Source organism: Bubalus kerabau, chromosome 6 (assembly GCF_029407905.1).
Source record: "Bubalus kerabau isolate K-KA32 ecotype Philippines breed swamp buffalo chromosome 6, PCC_UOA_SB_1v2, whole genome shotgun sequence".
Taxonomy (NCBI): Eukaryota; Metazoa; Chordata; class Mammalia; order Artiodactyla; family Bovidae; genus Bubalus; species Bubalus kerabau.
In genome coordinates, this window is record NC_073629.1 from 105,733,475 (window position 1) to 105,760,795 (window position 27,321).

Here is a 27,321-nt window from a genome sequence, read left to right on the forward strand (position 1 = left end):
AAAACATTGTAAAGCAACTATACTTCAATAAAAACTAATTTAAAAAAAAATTCATGCATATTTTCCTTTAGTACTTGTATAGTTTCATTTTTTATAGTTAGATCTCTCCACTTAGAGTTTATTCTTGTCTGTGGTATAAGAAATAGATCCAATTTTATCTTTTTCCACATGTCCCATTCATTGTTCCACTATCACTTATTAAAATGTCCATTTTTGCTCCAGTAATTCAAGATATACCAGCTTTGTTATATACCATATTTATGTGTATAGTTGGCTCTGCCTGTCTATTTATGCACTGGTACCATGGTTTTAATTATAGAAGCTTTGTAGTTTGTTTTAATATCTGCTAAAGCTAGTCTCTTCTCATAGTTCTTCCTTTTCATTGTTTCTTAGCACTATTCTCATGGGTTTTTTTTTTTTTTTTTCATATGAACTTTAATGTCAATTCGTCCTGCTTCAGTGGTGGGGAGGAAGTCTTGGTATTTTTACTGAGATTGCATTCAATTTGTAAATTAATTTAGCAAGAACTAACAGCTTGATGATACTGAGACATGTGAGACCAAAAATGTCTTTTTATTTCTTCAAGTCTTCTTTTGTGTTTTTCAGAGTGTTTTCTAATTTTCTTGTAAAGATGTTGCATATTTCTTTTTCAGTTCAGTTCAGTTGCTCAGTCACATCCGAGTCTTTGCGACCCCATGGACTGCAGCACACCAGGCCTCCCTGTCCATCACCAGCTCCCCAAGTTTACTCAAACTCATGTCCATTGAGTCGATGACGCCATCCAACCATCTCATCCTGTCGTCCCCTTCTCCTCCAGCCTTCAGTCTTTCCCAGCATCAGGGTCTTTTCAAATGAGTCAGTTCTTTGCATCAGGTGGCCAAAGTATTGGAACTTCAGCTTCAACATCAGTCCTTCCAGTGAATATTCAGGACTGATTTCCTTTAGGATGGATTGGTTGGATCTCCTTGCAATCCAAGGGACTCCCAAGAGTCTCCAACAACACAGTTCAAAAGCATCATTCTTTGGCGCTCAGGTTTCTTTATAGCCCAAGTCTCACATCCATACATGACTACTGGAAAAACCATAGCCTTGACTAGACAGATCTTTGTTGGCAAAGTAATGTCTTTGCTTTTTAATATGCTGTCTAGGTTGGTCATAACTTTCCTTCCAAGGAGTAAGCATCTTTTAATTTCATGGCTGCAGTCACCATCTGTGGTAATTTTGGAGCCCAAAATATTAGAGAAGATATAGTAGGGATCCTTTTTCCTTACCTTAATAAGAATGTCTCTTGTGTTTCTCCATTAAGAAATTGGCTTTAGGATTTATGTATATGTATTTATCTTGTTAAGGAAGTAGCCAACTCTTCTTAATTTTTTTGAGTGTTAAATTTTCTCAAAAGCTTTTTCCGTATTTATGGATATAGGCATCATATGACTATAGTCTGTTAATTGACTTCCTGTTATTAAAATATCTTTGCATTCCTCTTATAAACCCAGTTTGGTCATGGTATGGTCTCTTAACTTTCTGCCTAGGTATAATATCAAGTTCATAGAAATTGAAAGAATGGTACAAAGAATCTCTTTCCCCAGATCCATCAATTATGTTTGTTTGCTCTGAGGGTTAAGAGAACTGAGGAAATAAACATTGGTTGTGGCACTCATATGTGTTGAGCACTTTATTCTAACTTCTCATGTAATTTTCAGACAATGCGGTGAATGAGATTACTTCCATCTTCCAGAGGAGACAATAGGCCCCAAAATGTTAAATGATTCATACAGTCATACACTTATACATATGGCAGACTCAAGATGGAAACCAGGTCATTCTGATATCAAAGCCCACGCACTTTTCACTAAGCCTGACATGTCAGTCATGCCAGTCTTTTACTGGAATTTATCAATCAATGTATTGTTTACCAATATTTTTGCACCTTAAAAGAAAACTGTTGACATATAAAAGAACAGCTCGGTAGGAGAATAATTATGGTAGCTACCATTTACTGAGCATCTGCTATGTGACAGGCACTATAAAAGATAGTTTATATTATTCTAACTCTTTCAGTGTTGGGATAAATATTATTAATCCCAATTTTTAGAAAAAATGCCCTGCATGTTTGTGACTTGCCGAGTGTCATAAAACTCATGTATGGTAGAGGTACAATTTAAACCCAAATTTAAAACCAATTTATGACTCCAAAGCACAAGCGTCAGCCATTGACTTATGTTAAATGAGAATGATTAACTATGAAGTCCTAAAAAATCAGGTGCACACCTACATCCACATTCCAAACAGGTCTTGGATTTGAATAGATTACACTTAAGGAGCCAACAGAACATACTCAAAGGGAAGGGTCCAGTATCACCACTGATTGCCCAGAAGCAGGCTTTTGCAGAGCAGCATAGAGAGGCCAGGGGCTTCCCAGGTAGAGCTAGTGGTAAAGAATCCACTTGCCAATGCAGGACGCAGGAGATGCGGGTTCAATCCCTGGGTAAGGAAGATCCCCTGGAGGAGGGCATGGCAACCCACTCTAGTGTTCTTGCCTGGAGAATCCTGTGGATAGAGGATCCTGGCAGGCTACAGTCCATAGGGTCGCAAAGAGCCAGACACAACTGAAGCGACTTAGTGCGCGCGCGCACACACACACACACACACACACACACACACACACACAGAAACACATGCATACATAGAGGCCACAGCACAGTTTATGGTACCTGTCTTGTTCTTAAAATAGATAAGTCCCTACTCCTGTCAAAGGCTAGCCCCTCGACTTGTTCTCAGTTGCATTCTCTCTTGCCTCTCTTTCATCTGCCTCACTTGTTTCCTTAACAAACCCCTCCTTTCTGAAGCATCCTCATTAGCATACAAACATGTTCTGTCTCTGTGATCTTTTAAAATTCTCCCTAGATATAGCATCTCCCTTGCAGCTAATGCCCCACATCTCTGAAATTCAACCGTGTATTAATTTTCTATTGTTGCTGCAAATGACAGGAAACCTAGTGGCTTAAAACAACATGTATTTATTATCACAGTTCTGTAAGTCAAAAGTCTGAGTGAGGTCACTGGTTTCCCTGCTCCAGTCTCAAGCTGTTGGCCAGCCTGAGCTCTCAGCTGGAGGCTCAGGGGAAGAATCACTTTCAGGTGCATTCAGGTTGGTGGAGGATTCAGTTCCATGCAGTTGTAGGCTTGGGTCTCCATTTCCTTGCTGACTGTTGACTGGGAATACTCAGATTCAAGAGGCTGCTCATGTTTCCTGATCTGTGGCATCTTTCATCTTCAAAATCAGCAGCAGTAGGTTGAGTCCTCCTCATACTTTGAATCTCTCTGCTTTTCCTTGCTGCTTCTCTCAGGCTTCCAGCTGGAGAATTCTCTCAGCTTGTAAGGATTCACACAATGATATTGAACCCACTTGAATAATCTGTGATATTTTAAGAGTTCAACCTTACTACATCTGCAAAATCCCTTCTGCCCTGTAAGTAACATATATACAGTTTCTAGAGATTTAATGTGTAGACATCTTTGGGATAGCAAGAAGACAAAAGAAAGTCTTAAGTGAACAATGTTAAGAAATAGAGGAAAAAAATAAAATGGGAAAGATTAGAGATATCTTCAAGAAAATTAGAGATACCAAGGGAAATTTAATCCAAAGATGGGCACAATAAAATTTAATGCAAAGATGGGCACATACCATTTCTGGTATGTGAAATGGTATGGACCTAATAGAAGCAGAAGATATTAAGAATCTTAATATCTTCTAACAGAAGCAGGACCTAACAGAAGCAGAAGATATTAAGAAGAGGTGGCAAGAATACACAGAACTGTACAAAAAAGGTCTTAATGACCCAGATAACCATGACGGTGTGATCACTCACCTAGAGCCAGACATCCTGGAAATAAAGTCAAGTGGCCTTGGGAAGCATCACTATGAACAAAGTTAGTGGAGGTGATAGAATTCCAGCTGAGCTGTTTAAAACCTTAAAAGACGATGCTGTTAAAGTGTTGCACTCAAGATGCCAGCAAATTTGGAAAATTCAGGAGTGGCCACAGGACTGGAAAAGATCAGTTTTCATTCCAATCCTGAGGAAAAGCAATGCCAAAAAATGTTTAAACCACGGCACAGTTGCACTCATTTTGCACGCTATCTAGGTAGTGCTCAAAATCTTTCAAGCTAGGCTTCAACAGTACATGAACCAAGAACTTCCAGGTATACAAGCTGGATTTAGAAAAGGCAGAGGGACCAGAGATCAAATTGCCAACATCCATTGGATCATCGAAAAAGCAAGAGCATTCCAAAAAAACATCTACTTCTGCTTTATTGACTGCATCAAAGCCTTTGTATGGATTGCAACAAACTGTGGAAAATTCTTAAAGAAATGGGAATACCAGACCACCTTACCTGCCTCCTGCAAAACTTGTATGCAGGTCAAGAAGCAACAGTTAAAACCAGACATGGAACAATGGACTGATTCAAAATTAGGAAAGGAGTACATCAAGGCTGCATAGTGTCACCTTACTTATTTAACTTATATTCAGAGTACATCATGTGAAATGCCAGGCTGAATGAAGCACAAGCTGGAATCGAGATTGCCGGGAGAAATATCAGTAACCTCAGATATGCAGATGACACCACCCTAATGGCAGAAAGTAAAGAAGAACTAAAGAGCCTCTTGATGAAGGTGAAAGAGGAGAGTGAAAAAGTTGGCTTAACACTCAACATTCAGAAAACTAAGATCATGGCATCTGGTCCCATCACTTTGTGGCAAATAGATGGGGAAAAAATGGAAACAGGGACAGACTTTATATTCTTGTGCTCAAAATCACTGCAGATGGTGACTGCTTGCCCCTTGAAAGAAAAGCTATGACAAACCTAGACAGCGTATTAAAAAGCAGAGACATTACTTTGTCAACAAAGGTTCATATAGTCCAAGCTATCATTTTTCTAGTAGTCATGTATGGATGTGAGAATTGGACCATAAAGAAGGCTGAACGCCAAAGAATTGATGCTTTTGAACTGTGCTGTTGGAGAAGACTCTTGACAGTCCCTTGGACAGCAAGGAGATCAAACCAGTCAATCCTAAAAGAAATCAACCCTGAATATTCATTGGAAGGACTGATGCTGAAGCTCCAATACTTTGGCCACCTGATGCCAAAAACTGACTCGTTACGAAAGACCTTGATGCTGGAAAAGATTTCCTCCATTCACCCTTCTGCAGTCTCTGGCATGTTGTTTCTTAAACAAGTGAGGTTCATTATTTTGGGGGACCTTTACACCTGCTGTCTCCACTGCCTGAATTCTGCCCTAGATCCTTAAATGCCTGATTCCTTCCTGTCATGCCAATCAGTCCAAATGTCATCTTCTCAAAAAGCCTTTCTTGACCATCCCTCAGTCACCCTCTATCACATTGCTCTGTTTTATTTCATAGCATTCGTCATTAGTTAAGATTGCCTTTTTATTTATTTATATCCCTGGATTATACTATAGAGCCTACCACATAATGTATTCTCAATATAGAATGTTTGTTGGAATTGAGCTGTAGGAGTTGCTTGTATATTTTTGAGATTAGTTGTTTGTCAGTTGCTTCATTTGCTATTATTTTCTCCCATTCTGAAGGCTGTCTTTTCACCTTGCTTATAGTTTCCTTTGTTGTACAGAAGCTTTTAAGTTTAATTAGGTACCATTTGTTTGTTTTTGCTTTTGTTTCCAATATTCTTGGAGGTGGGTCATAGAGAATCCTGCTGTGATGTATGTTGGAGAGTGTTTTGCCTATGTTCTCCTCTAGGAGTTTTATAGTTTCTGGTCTTAAGTTTAGATCTGTAATCCATTTTGAGTTTATTTTTGTGTATGGTGTTAGAAAGTGTTCTAGTTTTCATTCTTTTACAAGTGGCTGACCAGTTTTCCCAGCACCACTTGTTAAAGAGATTGTCTTTAATCCATTGTATATTCTTGCCTCCTTTGTCAAAGATAAGGTGTCCATAGGTGCATGGATTTATCTCTGGGCTTTCTATTTTGTTCCATTGATCTATATTTCTGTCTTTGTACCAGTACCATACTGTCTTGATGACTGTGGCTTTGTAGTAGAGCCTGAAGTCAGGTAGGTTGATTCCTCCAGTTCCATTCTTCTTTCTCAAGATCGCTTTGGCTATTCGAGGTTTTTTGTATTTCCATACAAATTGTGAAATTATTTGTTCTAGCCCTGTGAAGAATACCACTGGTAGCTTGATAGGGATTGCATTGAATCTATAAATTGCTTTGGGTAGTATACTCATTTTCACTATATTGATTCTTCCAATCCAAGAACATGGTATATTTCTCCATCTATTAGTGTCCTCTTTGATTTCTTTCACCAGTGTTTTATAGTTTTCTATATATAGGTCTTTAGTTTCTTTAGGTAGATATATTCCTAAGTATTTTATTCTTTTCATTGCAATGGTGAATCGAATTGTTTCCTTAATTTCTCTATTTTCTCATTATTAGTGTATAGGAATGCAAGGGATTTCTGGGTGTTGATTTTATATCCTGCAACTTTACTATATTCATTTATTAGCTCTAGTAATTTTCTGGTGAAGTCTTTAGGATTTTCTATGTAGAGGATCATGTCATCTGCAAACAGTGAGAGTTTTACTTCTTCTTTTTCAATTTGGATTCCTTTTATTTCTTTTTCTGCTCTGATTGCTGTGGCCAAAACTGTTGAACAGTAGTGGTGAGAGTGGGCACCCTTGTCTTGTTCCTGACTTTAGGGGAAATGCTTTCAATTTTTCACCATTGAGGATAATGTTTGCTGTGGGTTTGTCATATATAGCTTTTATTATGTTGAGGTATGTTCCTTCTATTCCTGCTTTCTGGAGAGTTTTTATCATAAATGGATGTTGAATTTTGTCAGAGGCTTTCTCTGCATCTATTGAGATAATCATATGGTTTTTATTTTTCAATTTGTTAATGTGGTGTATTACATTGATTGATTTGTGGATATTGAAGAATCCTTGCATCCCTGGGATAAAGCCTACTTGGTCATGGTGTATGATCTTTTTAATGTGTTGTTGGATTCTGATTGCTAGAATTTTGTTAAGGATTTTTCAGAGGGATGGTACGGGGAGGGAGAAGGGAGGAGGGAGGAGGGTTCAGAATGGGGAACACGTGTATACCTGTGGCGGATTCATGTTGATATATGGCAAAACCAATACAATATTGTAAAGTTAAAAAATAAAATAAAATAAAAACAAAACAAAAAAAGAATGTTTGTTGGAGGAATGAATGAACAAGTGAGTGAATGAACAGATCTGGAGTGAGAGGAAATTTTAATGTGATGATAAGAGCAAGGACTTTAGACATTCTGGATTTAAATTTCAGTCCTGCTTCATTACTTATGAGACCTTGGCCAAGTTACTCAAGTTTAAGTTGCCTAATAAGTTAAATAAAGATAATAATATAGGCTTCATAGGCAAGACTTCAAAGTCCATTGTTTTGACTGCCAGTGTATACTACTTTTACACTCTAGTAAGTTAATGACAATGATTGTCCATACCACCATTGCATGTAGTATGGCATCACTTTCATAGCAGGTGCTCAATAAACATTGGAGTAATTTTGCTTAAAGGAATTATCATTAGAGGGCACTCATTTGTCAACTACTTCCTTTCTCCATTCTTGGTCTTAACAGTTTCTGTCTGCCTTTTAGTGACATTATTGATAGTTACAATGGCCAAGGAAATAAGATTAGGTATACACATATGTGCATTTATCACAAGTTTATCAAGGAGAGGAGGCCAGTTATGTACATCTTTATGTGCTACTACCCTAACTTAGATGTGCCTCTTCCTTTAGAGTGAACTTCATCATTATCTTTTCCATATGTAGAGTCATGGTACCTACCCCTTTGTCTGTTGGCAGAAGTTCCGTAAATGTCACATGCAGTCTTCTCAAGCTGCCCCACCAGCATCTTTTCTCCTTCCTATGGACTTAAGCCACATGGAACTACCCACAGGTCCTCATATAACCATGTTTTTTTCAGTTCTGTGCCTTTCTACATACTGTCTCCTCTGTCTGAAATATTCTATTTGCCCTCCACCCTTTCCCTTTTCTAATGTGAGAACCATCAATTCTTCAGATTAGTTAAGGGAGTTCTCTGGTGGCCTAGTGTTAGGATTCCAGGCTTTCACTGCAATGGTCTTGGTTCAGTCCCTGGCTGGGGAACTGAGATCCTGCAAGCCATGTGGCATAACAAAAAAAGATGAGTTAAAATATCACTTTGAAATCTTGCCTGACAAGGCTCTCTTAGCCATCTCCTTTGCTTCCCTGCCTTCCTTTGCAGAGTTAGTCGCTCCCTCCTCCAGGTTCTTATAACCCCATGCGTATATATTTTTGCATCACACTCATGAATCTTTTTGTAACTTTTTATTTCGACATAATTTCAACTTTACAGAAAAATTGCAACAGTAGTACAAAGAACTCCCTTATACCTTTCACCAAGATTCCCCAAATATTAACATTTTATCATATATGTATTATTAATCTCTCTCAATATATAATACATATTTTTTCTGAACCATTTGGCAATGACTTGCGTGCATAATGTCCCTTTACTATCAAAGACCTTAGTGTATGTTTTCTAAAAACAAGGGCTAATGTCTCCATGACAAAAGTGCATCTGTTAATATTAGAAAATTATCAGTATAGTATTGAGCTAATCGACAGACCTTCTACAGTTATTAAAACTAGAAAATTAGTATCAGTACAGTACCAATGGTTAAACAGTAAACTTTATTCATATTTTGTCAGTTGTACCAGAAGAAAATTCTGGATCATGAGTTATACTTGTCATGTCTCTTTAATCTCCATTAATCTAAAACAGTTCTTTCATCATTATTCTTTGTCTTTCATGACCTTAATATTTCTTTACAAATATTTGTCTAGTTATTTTATAGACTGGGTCTCAATTTGGGTTTGCCTAATGTTACCTCATGATTAGATTCAGATTATGCTTTTTTGACAGCAAGGCTCTACAAGTGACAGTCTTCTCACGGCATTGTATTTGGGGATACCAATACCATTTGTCCTCACTGCACACAGGAATTTGGATTACTTGGTTCAGGCGGTATCTACCACATTTCTTCACTTCATGCCTTTGAAATTAGGTAATTAGTTAATAGTCTTGTAGATAAATATGTTGAGACGATAAATATCCTGTTTCTCCTCAAACTTCTACCTAATAGTTTTAGCATCCACTGATGAGTATGCTTGAATCAGTTATTGCCAAAATCGCTGTTTTCTAATTCCCTCATTTCTTCCACATGTGTTAGTTGAGATACTACTGTAATCAAGAGTTTTTCCTTCTCTTCTATTTTTTTTAATTTAGTTATATCAGTATGGACTCTTGAGTCTTACTTATTTAGTAATAATTTCTTATCAGGACTTCCCTGGTGGCTCAAACAGTAAAGCATATGCTTACAACTTGGGAGACCCGGGTTCGATCCCTGGGTTGCGCACATCCTCTGGAGAAGGAAATGGCACCCCACTCCAGTACTCTTGCCTGGAAAATCCCACGGACGGAGGAGCCTGGTAGGCTACAGTCCATGGGGTCGCAAAGAATCAGACACAACTGAGTGACTTCACTTTCACTTTTCTTATTGTCATTATGTTTTGATGTTCGAATTGCCCTAGATGTAGCAAGTAGAAGCCCCTTGAAGTTGTCTCATATGTCCTTTTGACACGGCCCCATTATTTCCTGACCAGTGTGTTCCAGATTCATCTTCCCTATCTGAGTCCAAAGCCACTCAATTGTGATTATTGTGTAAAGATCTACTTCTAACCATCTCTAGATTGTGCTCCTCTAAGATGGGAATCATGTTGGGGGTGTTTTCACCTTAGATAATTGGTAAACCTTGGTACTTAATATTTGCTAAATTTTCAGTGAAAAAATTAGCTGAAATTTATTGATATAGTCAAGTTAATATAATTTAAGTTGCCACTTCCTGGTGGAAAGAAGAGATTGCTTCCTTCCTCCTCAGCTACCTGACAGCATGTGTGCAGAGAAGATCCCAAAGGCTAGAATCATGCCTTGGTCTGCCACTCTTAACTTCTCTGAGGCTTGTTTTCCTCATTTGTCAAAGGAGAAGATAATGTCAGCCCTCACAAGGTTATGAAGGCCATGTGAAATCACAAGTGTACAAGAATTTTGTCAAAGTATAGGAGCCTGGTGGGCTGCCGTCTATGGGGTCGCACAGAGTCGGACACGACTGAGGCAACTAAGCAGCAGCAGCAGCATTGTTGATTAAGGGAGTAATTCTGTCAACCATAGTGGCATCAAAATATATTGGAGAATATTCCAATCTTTCATCTTTCTCTGAACTAGGACAGGCATTAAATCATTTAATTATCTGCATGTGGAAAATAAGAAAAGATTGTGTTTAAATGACAAATTCAATGTCACACCATAAGGGACAGAGCTAGAATTAAATACCTGGTCCCCTGACATCACCTCAATTTTTTTTCCACTAGGATAATTAACTTAGAATATGGCAGGACAGGGCTTCCTGATGGGGAAAACCTCAAAATCCTGGAATCCCTCAGGATAGCTTAAGAAATTCATTATTAAGACACTTTTAAATTAGTATGAAGCTTAATCTCACTGCTAGCTACTCACACATGATTAGCATGCCCTGATTTTTCAGAACTGTTAAGTGTACTTGGTTAGTTTCTTCTGTCTGTATCTTTCAGGCCAGGGAGAGCAACTTCTTTGCCATTTGGCATCATGGACTTTTATTTCCAGCCTTTGGGGGGAAAAGAACTGCTTTCTAGCACTTATAAAGCCAATTAAAGCCCATTCAGTTCTTCTCTTATATCTGTTTCCTTTCTTATTTTGCAAACATGTTCTGGGTACCAAGTAAGAACTCAGTCAGCCTCTTTTTGTGTGATGGTAGGAATTCCAAAGTAAATTTCTTTTCTCCCTGATCAGCTCAGATTCCGTGCTTGTTACTAGAAATATATGGGGCAGTCTTATGGTTTATAGTAATCAGTAAGTAATGCTCAAAGTTCTCCAAGCCAGGCTTCAACAGTATGTGAACCATGAACTTCCAGATGTTCAGGCTGGTTTTAGAAAAGGCAGAGGAACCAGAGATCAAATTGCCAACATTCATTGGATCGTCGAAAAAGCGAGAGTTCCAGAAAAGCATCTACTTCTGCTTTATTGACTATGCTAAAGGCTTTGACTGTGTGGATCACAACAAACTATGGAAAATTCTTAAAGAGATGGGAATACCAGACCCCCTGATCTTCCTCCTGAGAAATCTGTATGCAGGTCAGGAACCAACAGTTAGAACTGGACATGAAACAATAGACTGCTTCCAAATAGGAAAAGAAGTATGTCAATGCTGTATATTGTCACTCTGCTTATTTAACTTATATGCAGAATACATCATGAGAAACACATGAGAAGCACAAGCTGGAATCAAGATTGCTGGGAGAAATATCAGTAACCTCAGATAGGCAGATGACACCACACTTATGGCAGAAAGCAAAGAACTAAAGAGCCTCTTGATGAAAGTGAAAGAGGAGAGTGAAAAGTTGGCTTAAAACTCAACATTCAGAAAACTAAGAGATCATGGCATCTGGTCCCATCCCTTCATGGCAAATAGATGGGGAAACAATGGGAACAGTGAGAGACTTTATTTTAGGGGCCTCCAAAATCACTGCAGATGGTGACTACAGCCATGGAATTAAAAGACTCTTGCTTCTTGGAAGAAAAACTCTGACCAACCTAGACAGCATATTAAAAAGCAGAGACGTTACTTTGCCAACAAAGGTCTGTCTAGTCAAAGCTATGGTTTTTCCAGTAGTCATGTATGAATGTGAAGAATTGGACTATAAAGAAAGCTGAGTGCCAAAGAATTGATGTTTTTGAACTGTGGTGTTGGAGAAGACTCTTGAGAGTCCCTTGGACAGCAAGGAGATCCAGCCAGGCCATCCTAAAGGAAATCAGTCCTGAATTGGAAGGACTGATGCTGAAACTGAAACTCCAATACTTTGGCCACCTGATGTGAAGAATTGACTCATTGGAAAAGACCCTGATGCTGGGAAAGATTGAAGGCAGTAGGAGAAGGGGACAACAGAGGATGAAATGGATGGCATCACTGACTCAATGGGCATGAGTTTGAGTAGGCTTCAAGAGTTGGTGGTGGACAGGGAAGCCTGGCGTGCTATATAGTCCATGGGGTCACAAAGAGTCGGACACGACTGAATGACTGAACTGAACTGAATCAGTTTGAACGTTTGCCATGTTCAGTTACTCAAGTTTATGTATCGAATATGTAGAGAGTTGGATTGGGTTTCTTTCTAGTGTATTGGAAAGAGAAGGGAAAGGAAGCGATTATAGATCAATAGTTCTCAAAACTTTTGCTATCAGGAAACTTTTATATCCTTAACCTGAAGGCTTTCTATTTATGTGAATTATCCATGTTAGTACATTAGAAATTAAAGCTTAAGAATGTTTTAAAACATAAGAATATACTGGCACACATGCCATTAGCTGTCAAAGTGATGATATCACTCTTATAGCATCTGGGAAACTCTACTGTGAGAGAATGAGAATGAAAAAGGCAAATAATGTTTTAGATCATGAAAATAATTTTGACTTTACAGACCTTCAGAAGAATGTTAAGAACCCCCCAGAGGCTTCCAGACTGAACTTGGAAAACTGCTAACCATATAACATTTTAAAAATCCATTCACCAGTAAGGGACATTTGGGTCATTTCGGAGTTTTCAGTCATTACAAATAATACTCCTGTAAACATTCTTTACTGGCACCCCACTCCAGTACTCTTGCTTGGAAAATCCCGTGGACAGAGGAGCCTGTTAGGCTGCAATCCATGGGGTCACTAAGAGTTGGACACGACTGAGCGACTTCACTTTCACTTTTCCCTTTCATGCATTGGAGAAGGAAATGGCAGCCCACTCCAGTGTTCTTGCCTGGAGAATCCCAGGGACGGGGGAGCCTAGTGGGCTGCCGTCTATGGGGTTGCACAGAGTCGGAAACGACTGAAGTGACTTAGCAAACATTCTTTTACACATATCTCAGTGTACATGTTCAAGAATTTCTCTGGCGTTTATACCTTAGATTGAAACTGCTGAATCCTAGTGTAGATGCATCTTCAGACAGATAATGCCTGCAATGTCCCCAGGGGAGTCGTCTTGAAAAATGCTACTGTGAACGTTCTATTACATATCTTTGGTGATCATACCACTCAGTTCTCTTGGTTATATATTGAAGTGTGAAGTTGTCATGTGATAGAGTATAAAGCTAAATAATCTTTCAAAATGATTTACAGTCTCACAACATACAGGAGTTCTACTTGCCTCATTTTCCTCAACAATGATAGGTACTATCAGTCTTTTTAATTTTAGCAGTTGGTGGAGATTTATATCTTTAGTTTTAACTTTCGTTTTCCTGATAACTAATAATATTCAACAACTTTTCATATCCTATTGATATTTATATATTCATTCTTGTGACATGGCTTTTCAAGTCTTCAGTCAGTTCAGTCACTCAGTCATGTCTGACTCTTTGCAACCCCATGGACTGCAGCACACCTGTGTTACCATTTTTCACGTCTTACACATTTTTAAAATTGGATTATGAAACTTTTGTTATAGATTTTTAGGATTTTTTAAAAATATATTCTGGATATTACTTTCCAGTAATATCCAGACGTATGTGTTTTATATATCGTTTCCCACTTCCTGGATTTGTTTTTCACTTTTTGAAAAAGAAATGTTTTCTGTTGGTGAGGAGAAATTTTTTTGTTTTAAAGAAGTCATATGTGTCAACCTTTTATATTAATACTGTGTGTTCTATTTAATAACTCTTTACTTATCCCAGAGTTTTGAAGATATTCCCCTCTGTGTTCTTTGAAAATTTGATGTTTTAACTTAAACATTAATTTTTGTATCTGGAATGAAGTATATGGTTACATATGGATATCTGTTTGACTCCCCGCAGTTTTATTGAAGAGTCCATGGTCCCCTTCCCACCCCAGAATCACAGGGGTTCCTTTATTATAAATCAGAGGACTGTACTCTGATCTGATCATGAGCTGTGTAGTTTGTACAGTTAACCGGTTCTTGTGTAACATCATTTATTTTTGGATCTTTACAAATATATTGTCCCACATTGAGGCCCTCTCACTGTGTCTCTTCACCGCCACTGGCGGCAGCTCCTCAAGGTCCCGTGGTGACTGACGCTGATTAATCACAGGACGCCCAGGAGCCAGAGGAGGCAGTCTTAGGAACACCTGGCCCAGAGGGCCAGGCATCCACCATGCTGAGAACTGGCACATCCGCAGTCTTGTGTCTATTTTAAAAGTTGTGTTTTTTCAAGGAAATCTTCCATTTCATAAAAATTTCCTAATTTATTTGCATAAAGTTATGTATAATATCCTGTTACTATCTTCTTAATGTCTGAAAGATCTATGATGAAACCTCCTCTTTTATTCTTGATACTTGTAGATTGTAGGGTGGGGGTTGTATTTCTTAATCAGGCTTGCTAAAGGATTATCTTTTCAAAGGATCAGACTTTAACTTTGTTAATATCTCTACTGTATGTCCATTTTCTGTTTTCTACTCATCTCTATTGTGTCCTTAATTTTACTTTCTTTGAGTTTAGTTTGCTCTTCTTGGCTTTTTGAAGTAGAAGCTTAAATCATTGATACGTAACCTATCTTTTCTTTTAATATAAACATGTATAGCTGTAAACTTCTCTTTGAGCGCTGATTTAGTTAAATCTCACATTTGTATATCTCATATTTTCATGAATTTTAAGTTCTAAAAAATTTTTTACTTACATTTTATTTCTTTGATATGAGTTATTTACAAGTATGTGTGTGCTACATGTGTGCTAAGTCACTTCAGTTGTGTCTAACTCCGTGCAACGCTGTGGACTGTAGCCCGCCAGGCTCCTCTGTCCATGGGGATTCTCCAGGCAAGAATACTGGAGTGGGTTGCCACGCCCTCCTCCAGGGGATCTTCCTGACCTGGGATCAAACCTGTGTGTCTTATGTCTCCTGCATTGGCAGGTAGGTTCTTTACCACTAGCATATATGCCACTGAATTTCTTAACACTGGGTCTTTTAATTAATTTATTATTGATTTCTATTTAAATTCCATGTGGTTAGAGAACATATTCTTTATTATTTCAGTTATTTGTACTTTATTGAGAATTGGTTTTTCACCCAGTACACTACATAAACATTTGAAAAGAATGTGTATTCTATGCTTTTTGGGTATAATGTCCTGTATGTGTCAGTTAGGTTGGTTGGTTAACCTGTTCTTTGGTTATTTATGTTAATTAGTGGGCTTCCTATGTAGCTCAGCTGGTAAAGAATCCACCTGCAATGCAGGAGACCACAGTTCAATTCCTGGGTCAGGAAGATCCCCTGGAGAAGGGATCCTGGAGACACTCCAGGATTCTTGGGCTTCCCTGGTGGCTCAAACAGTATAGAATCTGCCTGCAGTGCGGGAGACCTGGGGTTGGGATCCCTGGGTTGGGAAGATCCCCTGGGGGAGAGCATGGCAACCCACTCCAGTATTCTTGCCTGGAGAATCCCCATGGACAGAGGAACCCGGTGGGCTACAGTCCATGGGGTTGCAAAGAGTCGGACACGGCTGAGCAACTAAGCACACACACACATTAATTAGTTATTTATGTTACTAGTCAGTTGATTGTATTATTCAAATATTTTCTACCCTTATTTATATGTTCACGTTCTTTTTTTTAATACTTTATTTAGTTAGTTATTTGGCTGTGCTGGGTCTTAGTTGCAGTACATGGGATCTTTAGTTGCAGCATGCAAGATCTTTTGTTCTAGCATGCGAACTCTTAGTTGTAACATGCAAACTCTTAGATTGTGGCATGTAGGATCTAGTTCCCTGCTGCTGCTGCTGCTGCTGCTGCTAAGTCACTTCAGCTGTGTCTGATCTGTGCGACCCACCAGGCTTATCCGTCCCTGGGACCAGGGATCAAACCCAGACCCCAAGCATTGGAGTCTTAGCCACACCCCTCAAGGTCATCGCAGAGCACTGAGCTGCAGCTTCCCACGTCCTCACATTCTTGAATTACCAGTAACTGAGAAATGTGTCAGAAATCTCCAGCTCATAATTATGGATTTTCTATTTCTCCTTTTAGTTCTTTAAATTTTGCTTTTATATTTTGTATTATTAGGTCCATATAAATATAAGGTTATTATAGCTTCCTTTTGAATTGACTATCTTTTGCTATAATTATCATTTCTAAGTAATTTTAGTTTGTTTCATTTCCACTTTAACTTGAGTTTTTTTTTTAATTAAATATAGTTGATGTATAATGTGTTTATTTCAGGTGTGCTACATGGTGATTTGACATTTCATATATTTTTAAATGATCACCATGATGAATCTAGTAACTGTCTACCCCCCTACAAAGCTATTAAAACAGTATTGACTGTACTTCTTATGCTGTATGTTACATCCCCAAGGACTTGTTTTATTACTGGGGTTTTGTGCCTCTTAATCCCCTTCACCTGTTTTATCGCTCCTCCGCTGCCCTCCTCTCTCTCAATCACTAGTTTGTTCCGTTGCATTTAAGATTCTGTTTCTGTCTGTTTGGTTTGTTTTTTAGATTCCACATGTGAGATCATACAGTATTTGTCTTTGTCTGATTTACTTCACTTAGCATACCTTCTAGATTTATCCATGTTGTCACAAGTGGGAAGATTTCTTTTTTCATAGCTGAGTAAATACTCCGTTGTATGTGTATACCGCATCTTCTTTAGCCATTCGTCTATTGGTGGACACTTAGGTTGTTTCCATGTCTTGGCTATTGTAAACAATAATGCTGTGAACATTGGTGTGCATGTGCCTTTTTTTTTCTTATATGCCTTTTCAAATTAAGTGTTTTTGTTTTCTTTGGGTAAATACCCAGAAGTTAATTTGCTGGATCATATGGCAGTTCTGTTTTTAATTTTTTTAAATATGCTGTTTCCCATAGTGACTGCACCAATTTACGTTCCCACCAACAGTGAATGAGGTTTCTCTTTTCTCCATATCCTTGCCAACACCTATTATTTGTTCTTTTTTGAGTAATGGCCATTCTGACAAATGTGAAGTGGTATCTCATTGTGGTTTTGATTTGCATTGCACTGATGATTAGTGATGTTGAGCTTCTTTTCATGTGTCTGTATGTCTTCTTTGGAAAATTGTCTATTCAGGTCCTCTGCCGTTTTGTTAATTAGGTTTTTTTTTTTTTATGTTGAGTTGTATATTTATGTATTTTGGATGTTAACCCCTTATTGGATATATCATTTGCAAATATCTTCTCCCATTCAGTAGACTGCCTTTGTGTTTTGGTGATATGAATTGACTATTTAATCTTGATGAAGTATCCCTTTTTAGTCCAGTTATATTTCCTGCATTAAGACTGTCTTGTCGGATATTAACATAGCCACTTGAACCTTCTTTGGTTAACGTTCACAGGGTATGTATTTTTCCATGTTTGTTTTTGTCTTCCTCTATCATTATATTTTAAGTTTTCTTATATTTCAGTGCTATCTTATAAATAGATATAATTGGGTTCTTGGGGGTTTTGGGGTCTAGTTTGTTTATTTTCTCTTAGTTTATCCAAACCAGTTGTATTTAATGTGATTATTTATTTGGGTTAAAGTCTGTCATTTTGTATCTTGCTTTTTGTTTTCTCTTTGAGTTCTTACTCGTTTATTTGTTCCTCCTTTCTTGCCTTCTTTGGGATTAATCAAACCTGTTTTATTATTCCATTTCTCTCTCCTTAGCTTTTTTAGTGATGCATTCTTGTTAGAATTTTTTTAACTAGCTAGAATTGTATATTTTGAACTTACTAAAGTTCATCTTAAGTAAGCACTCTGGCCCCTCCCCAAATAATGCAAAGTTCTTAACAAATTTTGGCTCCATTTACCCGACTACTACCATCCTTTGTGCTATTGCTTTTATGTAATGTACTAATACAGTTGACCCTTAAACAGTGTGTAGCTTAGGGGCAGTGAAATCTGCATATAACTTCACAATAAGCCCTCCATATCTATGGTTGTACATCCGTGGATTTAACCAAACCATGAATCCTGAAGTACTGTAGTACATGTTTATTTTAAAAATTTGCATGCAAATAGATATGAACAGTTAAAATCTATGTTGTTTAAGGGTCAGCTGTACAATGGCAAGCCACTCCAGTACTCTTGCCTAGAAAATCCCATGGATGGAGGAGCCTAGAAGGCTGCAGTCCATGGGGTCCCTACGAGTCGGACACGACTGAGCGACTTCACTTTCACTTTTCACTTTCACACAATGGAGAAGGCAATGGCAACCCACTCCAGTGTTGTTGCCTGGAGAATCCCAGGGACAGCAGAGCCTCGTGGGCTGCCACCTATGGGGTCGCACAGAGTCGGACACGACTGAAGCGACTTAGCAGCAGCAACAGTACATGTACTATAAACCCTACAAGCCATTAAAAAAAAAATCATTTCTAAATAGTCAATATTATCTTTTATCTATCCACATAGTTACCCCTTCTAATGCTCTTCCTTCCTACAGTTGTATTTTTCCATCTGGGATTACTCTTTTTTATCCTGAAGAACTTCCTTTTTATTTCCTGTAGTTTAGGTCTATTAGTGACATTCTTTCAGCTCTGATGTTTCTGAAAATGTTATTTCACCTTTTTAAAAAAATTTTAATTACATACAAGAGTCTTTAAATTCTGTTATGTTTTACAGTTTTCAAAAGTTTAAAACAGATGATTAGAAGAAATCATTTCTTATAATCCCATAGTAACCCTCTTTTTTTCCCTCTACACCTATATTGCCCCTCCTCAGTTCCCTCTCTCTACTGTAAGTCACTAGTTTGTTCTCTGCATCTGGGAATCTGCTGCTTTTCTGTTGTTTTATTCACTAGTTTGTTGTATCTTTTAGATTCCACATATAAGAGATATCTAATACAGTATTTTTCTTTCTCTGTCTGACTTATTTCACTTAGCATAATATCCTCCAAATCTATACATGTTGCTACAAATGGCAAAAGAGAATTCATTCTTTTTTATGGCTCAGTAGTATTCCTGTGTGTGTGTGTGTGTGTGTGTGCGCGCACGTGCGTGTGTGTGTGTGACATCTTCCTTATTCATTCATCTGTTGATGAACACTTAGGTTGCTTTTATACTTTTTCACCTTCATTTTTGAAGGATCAGTTCAGTTCAGTCACTCAGTCACGTCTGACTCTTTGCGACCCCATGAACCGCATCACACCAGGCCTCCCTGTCCATCACCAACTCCCGGAGTCCACCCAAACCCATGTCCATCGAGTCAGTGATGCCATACAACCATCTCATCCTCTGTCGTCCCCTTCTCCTCCTGCCCTCAATCTTTCCCAGCATCGGGGTCTTTTCAAATGAATCAGCTCTTGGCAGGTGGCCAAAGTATTGGAGTTTCAGCTTCAACATCAGTCCTTCCAATGAACACCCAGGACTGATCTCCTTTAGGATGGACTGGTTGGATCTCCTTGCAGTCCAAGGGACTCTCAAGAGTCTTCTTCAATACCACAGTTCAAAAGCATCAGTTCTTCAGTGCTCAGCTTTCTTTATAGTCCAACTCTCACATCCATACATGACCACTGGAAAAACCATAGCCTTGACTAGACGGACCTTTGTTGGTAAAGTAATGTCTCTGCTTTTTAATATACTGTCTAGGTTGGTCATAACTTTCCTTCCAAGGAGTAAGCGTCTTTTAATTTCATGGCTGCAGTCACCATTTGCAGTGATTTTTCACTATACAACTCTGGGTTGGCAGTTTACATATTTTAGCCCTTTAAAACTGTCATTTAACACTATTGCTTCTTACTTTCACAGTTTCTGTTACAAAGTCAATTGCTTCTGTAAAAATAATCCTTTTTTCTTTAACTGCTTTTAAAAATGTATCTTTGTCTTTCATTTCGCTTAATTTTATGTATTTTATTTTCAGCAGTTTCACAGTGATGTGGTTTGGTATAGTTTGGACTTTTTTGTGTGTTTTTGCTGCTTGTGGATTGCTGAGCTCTTCTTTCATTAGTCTTCAAGTATAGTTTTTCCTCATTCTCTCTGTCTTCTCTCACAGGGATTATAGTTACTCATATTTTGTATCTATTGACTGTGTCCACATGTCCCTAATGTTCTAATCTGTTTATATGTTTTTTTTCTGTATTTTTGCTTAATTTTGCATGTTTTCTGTTGATTTTTCTTCAAATTTTTTAATTCTTCTGCTAGATCTTGTTTACCCTAAATCCGTCCAATGAATTCTTAATTTTTAATATTGTTTTTATTCTAGTATGTTTGTTTAATTTGTTATGAAGGTTGCAGTTTTCTGTGAGTAGTATCTTTTCTTAGATTTTTTTCATCTTTTCTTCTACTTTTTAAAACTGTATTACTTACCATTAGTTTAAAGTCTGTTTCATTATCTGGATCATGAGTTTTCTATTGTCTATATTTTTTCTTGATTATCAGTCACATTGTTCTGACTCTTTATATTTCTGTCTTACACACACACACACACACACACGGGATATTTTATATAAAAGAACTTTTGAGACTCTAGCTGATATTTTCTATCAGAAAGAATTCTTTTTTTCCTCTTTCCTTTATGCTAATAGGATAAGGGCCTGATCCTCTCAGTCTAATCATGGATTGAACTAGTTCAGATATGAATTTTATCTATGGTTTATATCCATATTCCGAGGCCCTGGGCCCTCGACTGAGAGCCTAATGGGTCTTCATCGTCATAGTCATGAAAAACTACAATAAATTGTCCTGCCTATGAGAGTTTTGGGGCTTGGTTCTTTGACCTTTCAGTCCTTACAATTTCAAAATAAGGCATTTATCTTGAAGAGGAGATCGGCTGTGTTAGAAGTAGACCTCATCCTTCTGGTGGGACCTTGTCTGCTGAAGTCACAAAATTATGGGAATTTTCACTCTGTCTTTTTAGAAGCTTTCAGCCTAGCTTTGCAGCCCCAACATGCAGGCTCAAAACTCAGCAGATGTCCTGTGGGAAAAACAGGCCATATTCATGGACCTCCTCAAATTCCAATCTCATAGCAGCCTCATCAGTTTCTCTTTCCTCCAGTAGAGCTCCTCTGCACAGGCCAAGACTGACCGTTAATTCATGCCCAAATTTGGCAAATGTGCTCAGGAAAGAAAACAGTGTCAGCTACTTAAGAAATCCTCTTCATCCAGGTCTGGAATTCCAGTTCATCTAATCCTCATAATTTCTGTAACAATGCAGGATCTTTTAAAATAATGTATCTGATTTTTTCTAGTTGCTGAATCAGCAGCACTACATCATCATATCTGTTACATACTACATGGAAGCACAAGAAACACTGTCTTCTACCTGCCCACTGTAATTCCTTTATCAACTTGTCTCCTAAGTTCTACTCTCGTCCCCTCCCCTCCCAGAGCAGCCGGAGTGTTCACTTTTAAGTCTGCCCTGTCACTCACTTGCTCAAAACTCTCCAGTGGCTTCCCTTCAGACTTAAGATAAATTTAGGTTCATTTTCAGGGTCCACAAAATCCCACACAGTCTTATTGCTACTTCTTCTCTACCTAATCCCCCACCACTCTCCCCTTTGCTCACTCAATTCCAGCTATACTGATCTTCTTTCCATTTCTCAAAGACAGTAACATGTTCCCATCTCAGAATCTTTGCACTTGTTATAGACCATCTACTGGGTGGCTCTTCCCTCAGCTCTTCATAAGACTTTGCCTTTATTTCATTTGGGAGCTCTGTGCAAATGTCACCTTCACAAAGAGGACTTTCCTCACCTCTGTGTCTCCTTAAATTGCTGCTTTAGTTTTAATCATGGCATTTACCTAATATTATGTTGTGTATTTTTTTGCCAATTTTCTGTCTCCCCCACTAGGTGGTAAGCTCCGTAAGAGTGGAAACTATGTTTTGTTCACTCTTCTACCCCAGGACTTAAAATAATGTATAGCCTGTAGTAAGTGCTTAATAACTTTGTGGAATGAATTAGATATTGCTTACCTTGAAGAATTATCAATTAAGGAGATAAACGATCGGAGTAAATTGAAAGTACTCTAAAGACTGTTTTAGAGCAGGTGGAGCACTGATGGAGTTGTCAGACAAGGCCTCAATAAGGTGGTGATTTTGGAGCTGAGTGTCGGAAACTGAGTATTGATGTATTCAGATCAGAAAGAATAGAGAACTCAACGTATTTGAACAAACTGGTGTTCAGAAAACAGTGGAGCTACGACATGGGGGTGGGTGATAGGAAATGACATCAGACATATCTGGGAAGCAAGGCAGGGGCAAAATCACAAAGGTCTTTGGATATCAGAATAAAGAATTTGGGTATCAGAATAAAGAATTTGGACTTTACCTTAAAGTCCAAATTTTAAGGTAAGGAAAGATGCTATTAGATGTATATATTTGTATGTATTTCAGTAGTCCTCACTGCAATAATCACACTAAAACTTTGAGTAAATTGATATAGAAAATCCCTGGTTTCGTTGTCAGAACCCAGTTTCCACACATAAGTCCTTATCCCAACTCCCTGTGTAACCTAGAGAAGGCATCATTTCCTCTTCTGAGCCTCAGGTCTTCATTCTTAGCAGAAGACTAAGCTTCTAAGAGCCATTCCATCTCTGAGCCTGTGGTTGTTTATATGCTCTAACTAGGTTCTTTGGGAAGAAACGTGTAATATTTTTCCTACATTAGCCAGAAATAATTAAAACTTCCAATTCTGGCCAATCTAAATTCAGTTCTCCTCTGAGATTTTCTAACTTTTAGGTCAGATGCCAAGAGACTAGCTTCCTGGGATAAAACTATCCAAGCAGAAGTAGCAAGTCTTTTTTTCCCTCTGGCTGGGATGGGGATGCAGGTGGGAGGAGGGAGTGTTAGAATGAGTCTTTTTCTTGCAGTTGTGATTCCAAAGAATCCCTACCCTGCATCCGATGTGAACACTGAGAAGCCCAGCATCCACAGCAGCACCAAAACTGTCTTGGAGCATCAACCAGGGCAGAGGGGTCGTAAACCAGGAAAGAAGCGGGGCCGGACACCCAAGCCCCTAATTCCCCATCCCATCTCTACCCCATCCAAGTCAGCTGAGCCTTTGAAATTCCCAAAGAAGAGGGGTCCCAAACCTGGCAGTAAGGTAGGTAAAAATGTGGGTTTGCCAGCAAGGGATAAATGGTTATAAAGGGATAACTCATCCATATCCATCCATCTTAGAAAGGAATGTGTCTGACTCTATTCTCCACCTTGTGTGTGCTTTTAAGGAGAATCTCCTATATTGTCATCCCTACTTTAGCTACTTAGCTGGGAGTTGGTAATGTTAGAGATAAGATAGTATGGATAAGAAACAAATTTTTACTGTGAAAGTTACATTCATGGGAATTCTGGTCTGATATCTTCAATAGATGAAAGGCTCTGCTCCTAATTGTTACTAACCTACACAAAGTGGATGCCCAGGTATGTGATCAGAAAGAGAAAACTGACACTGTAAATGTATTTATTTTTCTGTCCTTATACCTTCTTAAAAAAAAAAAAAGGAAATTTTTGATACTAAGGATCAGGCTCTGTACTTGACACCGTTACATATCATATGATATTCCTAAAACCCTAGGAGACAAGTAGTGTTAATGTTAAATAGTCAAGTAAATTGAGACTTAGAGATGGGAAATGACTTCCCTACAGTCACACAGCTAATCAATGGCAAAGGCTACAGAGATGGATCTCCAGATCTTCTAGTTCTAAGATCACTGTTGCCCCATCACATATTCACTCACATTTCCCGTGGAAGGTAACACTTAACCTCTGGTGTTGGAAAAAACTGCTGGGTCGAGCTTCACTGAGCACTGTTACTGAAAGTACCACCTTTTAGTCATGACCAGGTCTCCATGTGTATCTTCCCTCAGAAAACCATTGATATGAAACTTCCTCAGCTGCTTCTCTAAGGCTTCCTTTGGCATCATCTTCTCCAATCACTTCCTAAGTCTCAGAGAATTTCTCTGCAACTCCCTCCCAAACTAGACTACCTGAGTTCCAGTGTGAAAATGATACCCAGTTCTCCTTAGGCATTCCATTCCAATTTCCTAAGTTCTTCTCTAGGTTTGATTGTTTGGGTGGGTTTGTTTTGTTTCTTAGCTCCAGCTGGCCTCAGTCCTTCTAGAATATAAGTTCCTGAAGGTCAAGAACATAGTCTTCTCTTTTTCTCCTGCCCATGCCCTATATCTCAGTCTCTTAGGAAATGTTCAATATATGCAGGATGGATGGATGGATAGATAGATAGATAGATGATTTTAGTGATGATTTCCAATTGAGAATATCCCTTATTTATTGGTTTTGAATTCTTGATGTCACATCCTGATCCTTCTATGTAATGCATAATACTCCCAATCTGTTATCATTAACCCTTAACCCAGATCCTGATTCATTTTTGTCTCCATTACTCTCTTCTCATTCTCATGTTATGGAGGAGAGGCTGAAGGCTCTAAAAATTCCAAGGCCAGGGAAGTCATGCTTTTGATGATGTGAGGGCACCTTTACAGTTAGATTAAAAAGGGAGAAAACTTGTCTATGAGGTTCCAAAAACCAATAAGACAGAAAGAACCAATAAGCAGAAACTCAAGCAAATAGGCTTTGTCTCAACATAAAAGGAACAGTTAAATCTATTTCAAAATGCAAGTAGTAATCTCCCATCACTAGAGGCATTTCATCAGGTATTTCATCAAGTACCCAGGTACTGATATGGATGTTTTAAGGAGTGGGATGTAAAAGTATTAGGTAGATAGTTGGATTAAGTAACCTTTAAGATCCTTCAAAGCTAAGAACTATGATTCTATGATTGCTTCAGCTCTGCTTTCAGGAAGTCCTAAACATAGTAACCAAAGTCCTTTTTCTTTCCAGTCCTCTTAAAAGCAATAACTTTCATCTAATACTGTATTTTATGGCCTGGCATTTGACTCCCTAATTCCCCTTCCTGTGATTTTGCCTATTCCTGTAAGTATATAGGCCTCTACTTAACCCATGACCCGTATATTCATTTTTGAAGCAGAGTGAACTTGTGGTAAGAGCATAGGCTTTGAAGCCAGAGAAACTTAGATTTATATCTCATCTCCAGTTGTTACCACTGTGTGGACTTTGAGAAAGCTTTGAGTAAGGCTAAGAGCCCCAATTTTCTCACCAATAGAATGGATAACATATGAATAGATATAATACATGTAAATGCACCTATCTCAATAATAATAATGCTTTACATCTTTCTGCTTTTTTCTCCAATATTTGGGAACCAAAACTCACCAGGTTTGTTTCTTCAGGAACCCCCATGAAATCCTACCAACTCAGTAAAGTTGAACTATTTCCTTTCTTTCCTGACTCATTGCTCATTTAGATTTTTACTTGTGGCAATATCAAAAACAGGAGGAAATGTCCATGTCCTGTGTGTGCTTTGAATGTTATATAAGAGTTTGCATGACTGCTTTGACAGGCAAAGCCATCCTGTATATGTGCCTGCTGTCACTGGGCTCCCTCTCTGATACACTCCTAGAAGGCAGTCAGGTTTATACAGCTCCCAGAGTGGACCCTACATGTGACATTTAGTAAAAATGGATTTCTGGATCTCAGTGATGGTTATGTTTTCCTTGCATTCAGAAAGGCTTTTTAGAAAACTGTTTCTTTGAGGAAAAAACAACCTTCTGCGATCTTTCTCCCCCAGAGATTGCCCAGAACAGCATAGAGGAGATACTAGATTTTTCTCAAATCATTTTTATTACTGCTCCCATTATTGATATTCTATACTGTATGCTTGATTGAAAGACATTTATGATACTTATCATATGCCAAGTATCATGTCAGAATGGTAAGCAGAATCAGACCCTCAGGGAGCACCAAGCTAATAGGGGACACCAGTAGATAAATATATAGCGAAAGTATATTGTAACAAATGCAACCATACAGAACGTACAGAAATAGCACAAAAGAGACAGTAAATAGAGGAAATCTAGAAAAACTTCCTGGATAAACAGATATTTATAAGGTAAAAAAAAAAAGGTATTCTAGCAAAACAGATGGTTTATTATTATAAAGGCAAGGACTAGATAAAACTGCAGGTTTTTAGGGAAGTACTATTAGAGATTACTGGAATACAAGGTTTAAGATAAGAAATGGCAGGTAATAAGCCAAAGAGGTAGGTAGAGGAAAGTAGTTTCTGGAATTAGAGGAAGGGATGTTTCCATTTTCAACAGAGAAACAAACTGATGTCAAAGTAGACTTAGGTCGCAGCATTTTTTTTTTCCTTTTTTGCTTTTTTTCTGTCTAACTAATAAAAAACCCAGACTTCAGATAATAATACTGAATACATATAAAAGATAGTGAATTAAGCCCTGGCTATACAGAAGCCCAGAATCTTATACATAGATTGAGAGAATATTTACTAAGCATATACTATTTTTGCAGCTTTGAACAAGAGGCTATTGGGGGGGGCAAAATATATATATATATATATATATCATATGATATCACTTATATGTGAAATATGGGATACAAATGAACTTATTTACAAAATAAACACACTGATATAGAAAACAAACTTACGGCTACCGAAGGGCAAAGTGGGAGAAGAGGTCAGTTAGGAGGTTGGTATTACCAGATACACACTGCTATATATAACACAGATAAACAACAAGGTCCTACTGTATAGCACAGGGAACTGTGTTCAATATATCGTAATAACCTGTAATGGAAAAGAATCTGAAAAAGAATACATATGTGTGTTTGCATATATATCTGACTCACTTTACCATATACCAGAAACTAATACAACATTGTAAATCAGCTATACTTCAATTAAAATAAAAAAGAAAGAACACAGTCCCATCCACAAACGTATTCCAGTTTCATGGGTGCATTGAGTGCTAAGAATAGAGGAATGAGAAGACAAGTTACCTATCATGGGTAGCAAACTTTTCCTCATCCATTTTGACAGAGGAAACCTCGGACTTTGCTGAACCCACCACCCACCTCACCAACAACCAGCACCCCTGAACCGGACACCAGCACTGTACCCCAAGATGCTGCCACCATACCCAGCTCAGCCATGCAGGCCCCCACAGGTAAGAGCAGATCACAGTATTAGCTGCAACAAGCCCCAGGCCCCAGGGTCTGTACTGTCTCTCATACTGTACCAATAATTAGCCCCTGCTGGGGCACACGCACTTAGTCGTGTCCTACTCTTTCAACTTCATGGACTATAACCCTCCAGTCTCCTCTGTCCATGGAATTTTTCAGGCAAAGA

General features: G+C 38.3%; 1 protein-coding gene across 15 annotated transcripts in view; it reads left to right on the top strand.

The window, feature by feature from the left end:
• The window catches only part of SCMH1 (Scm polycomb group protein homolog 1), a 221,986-nt gene that overhangs the window by 158,143 nt on the left and 36,522 nt on the right, over positions 1-27,321 (top strand). For 14 of the 15 annotated variants that reach the window (XM_055586216.1, XM_055586217.1, XM_055586219.1 and 11 more), the window contains 2 exons: positions 22,949-23,181; positions 27,013-27,139. The exons of the other annotated variant lie outside the window; for it this stretch is intronic. In XM_055586216.1, coding sequence (XP_055442191.1) covers positions 22,949-23,181; positions 27,013-27,139 — 360 coding nt within the window. The remainder of the gene's footprint in view (positions 1-22,948; positions 23,182-27,012; positions 27,140-27,321) is intronic. 15 annotated transcript variants of the gene reach the window in all.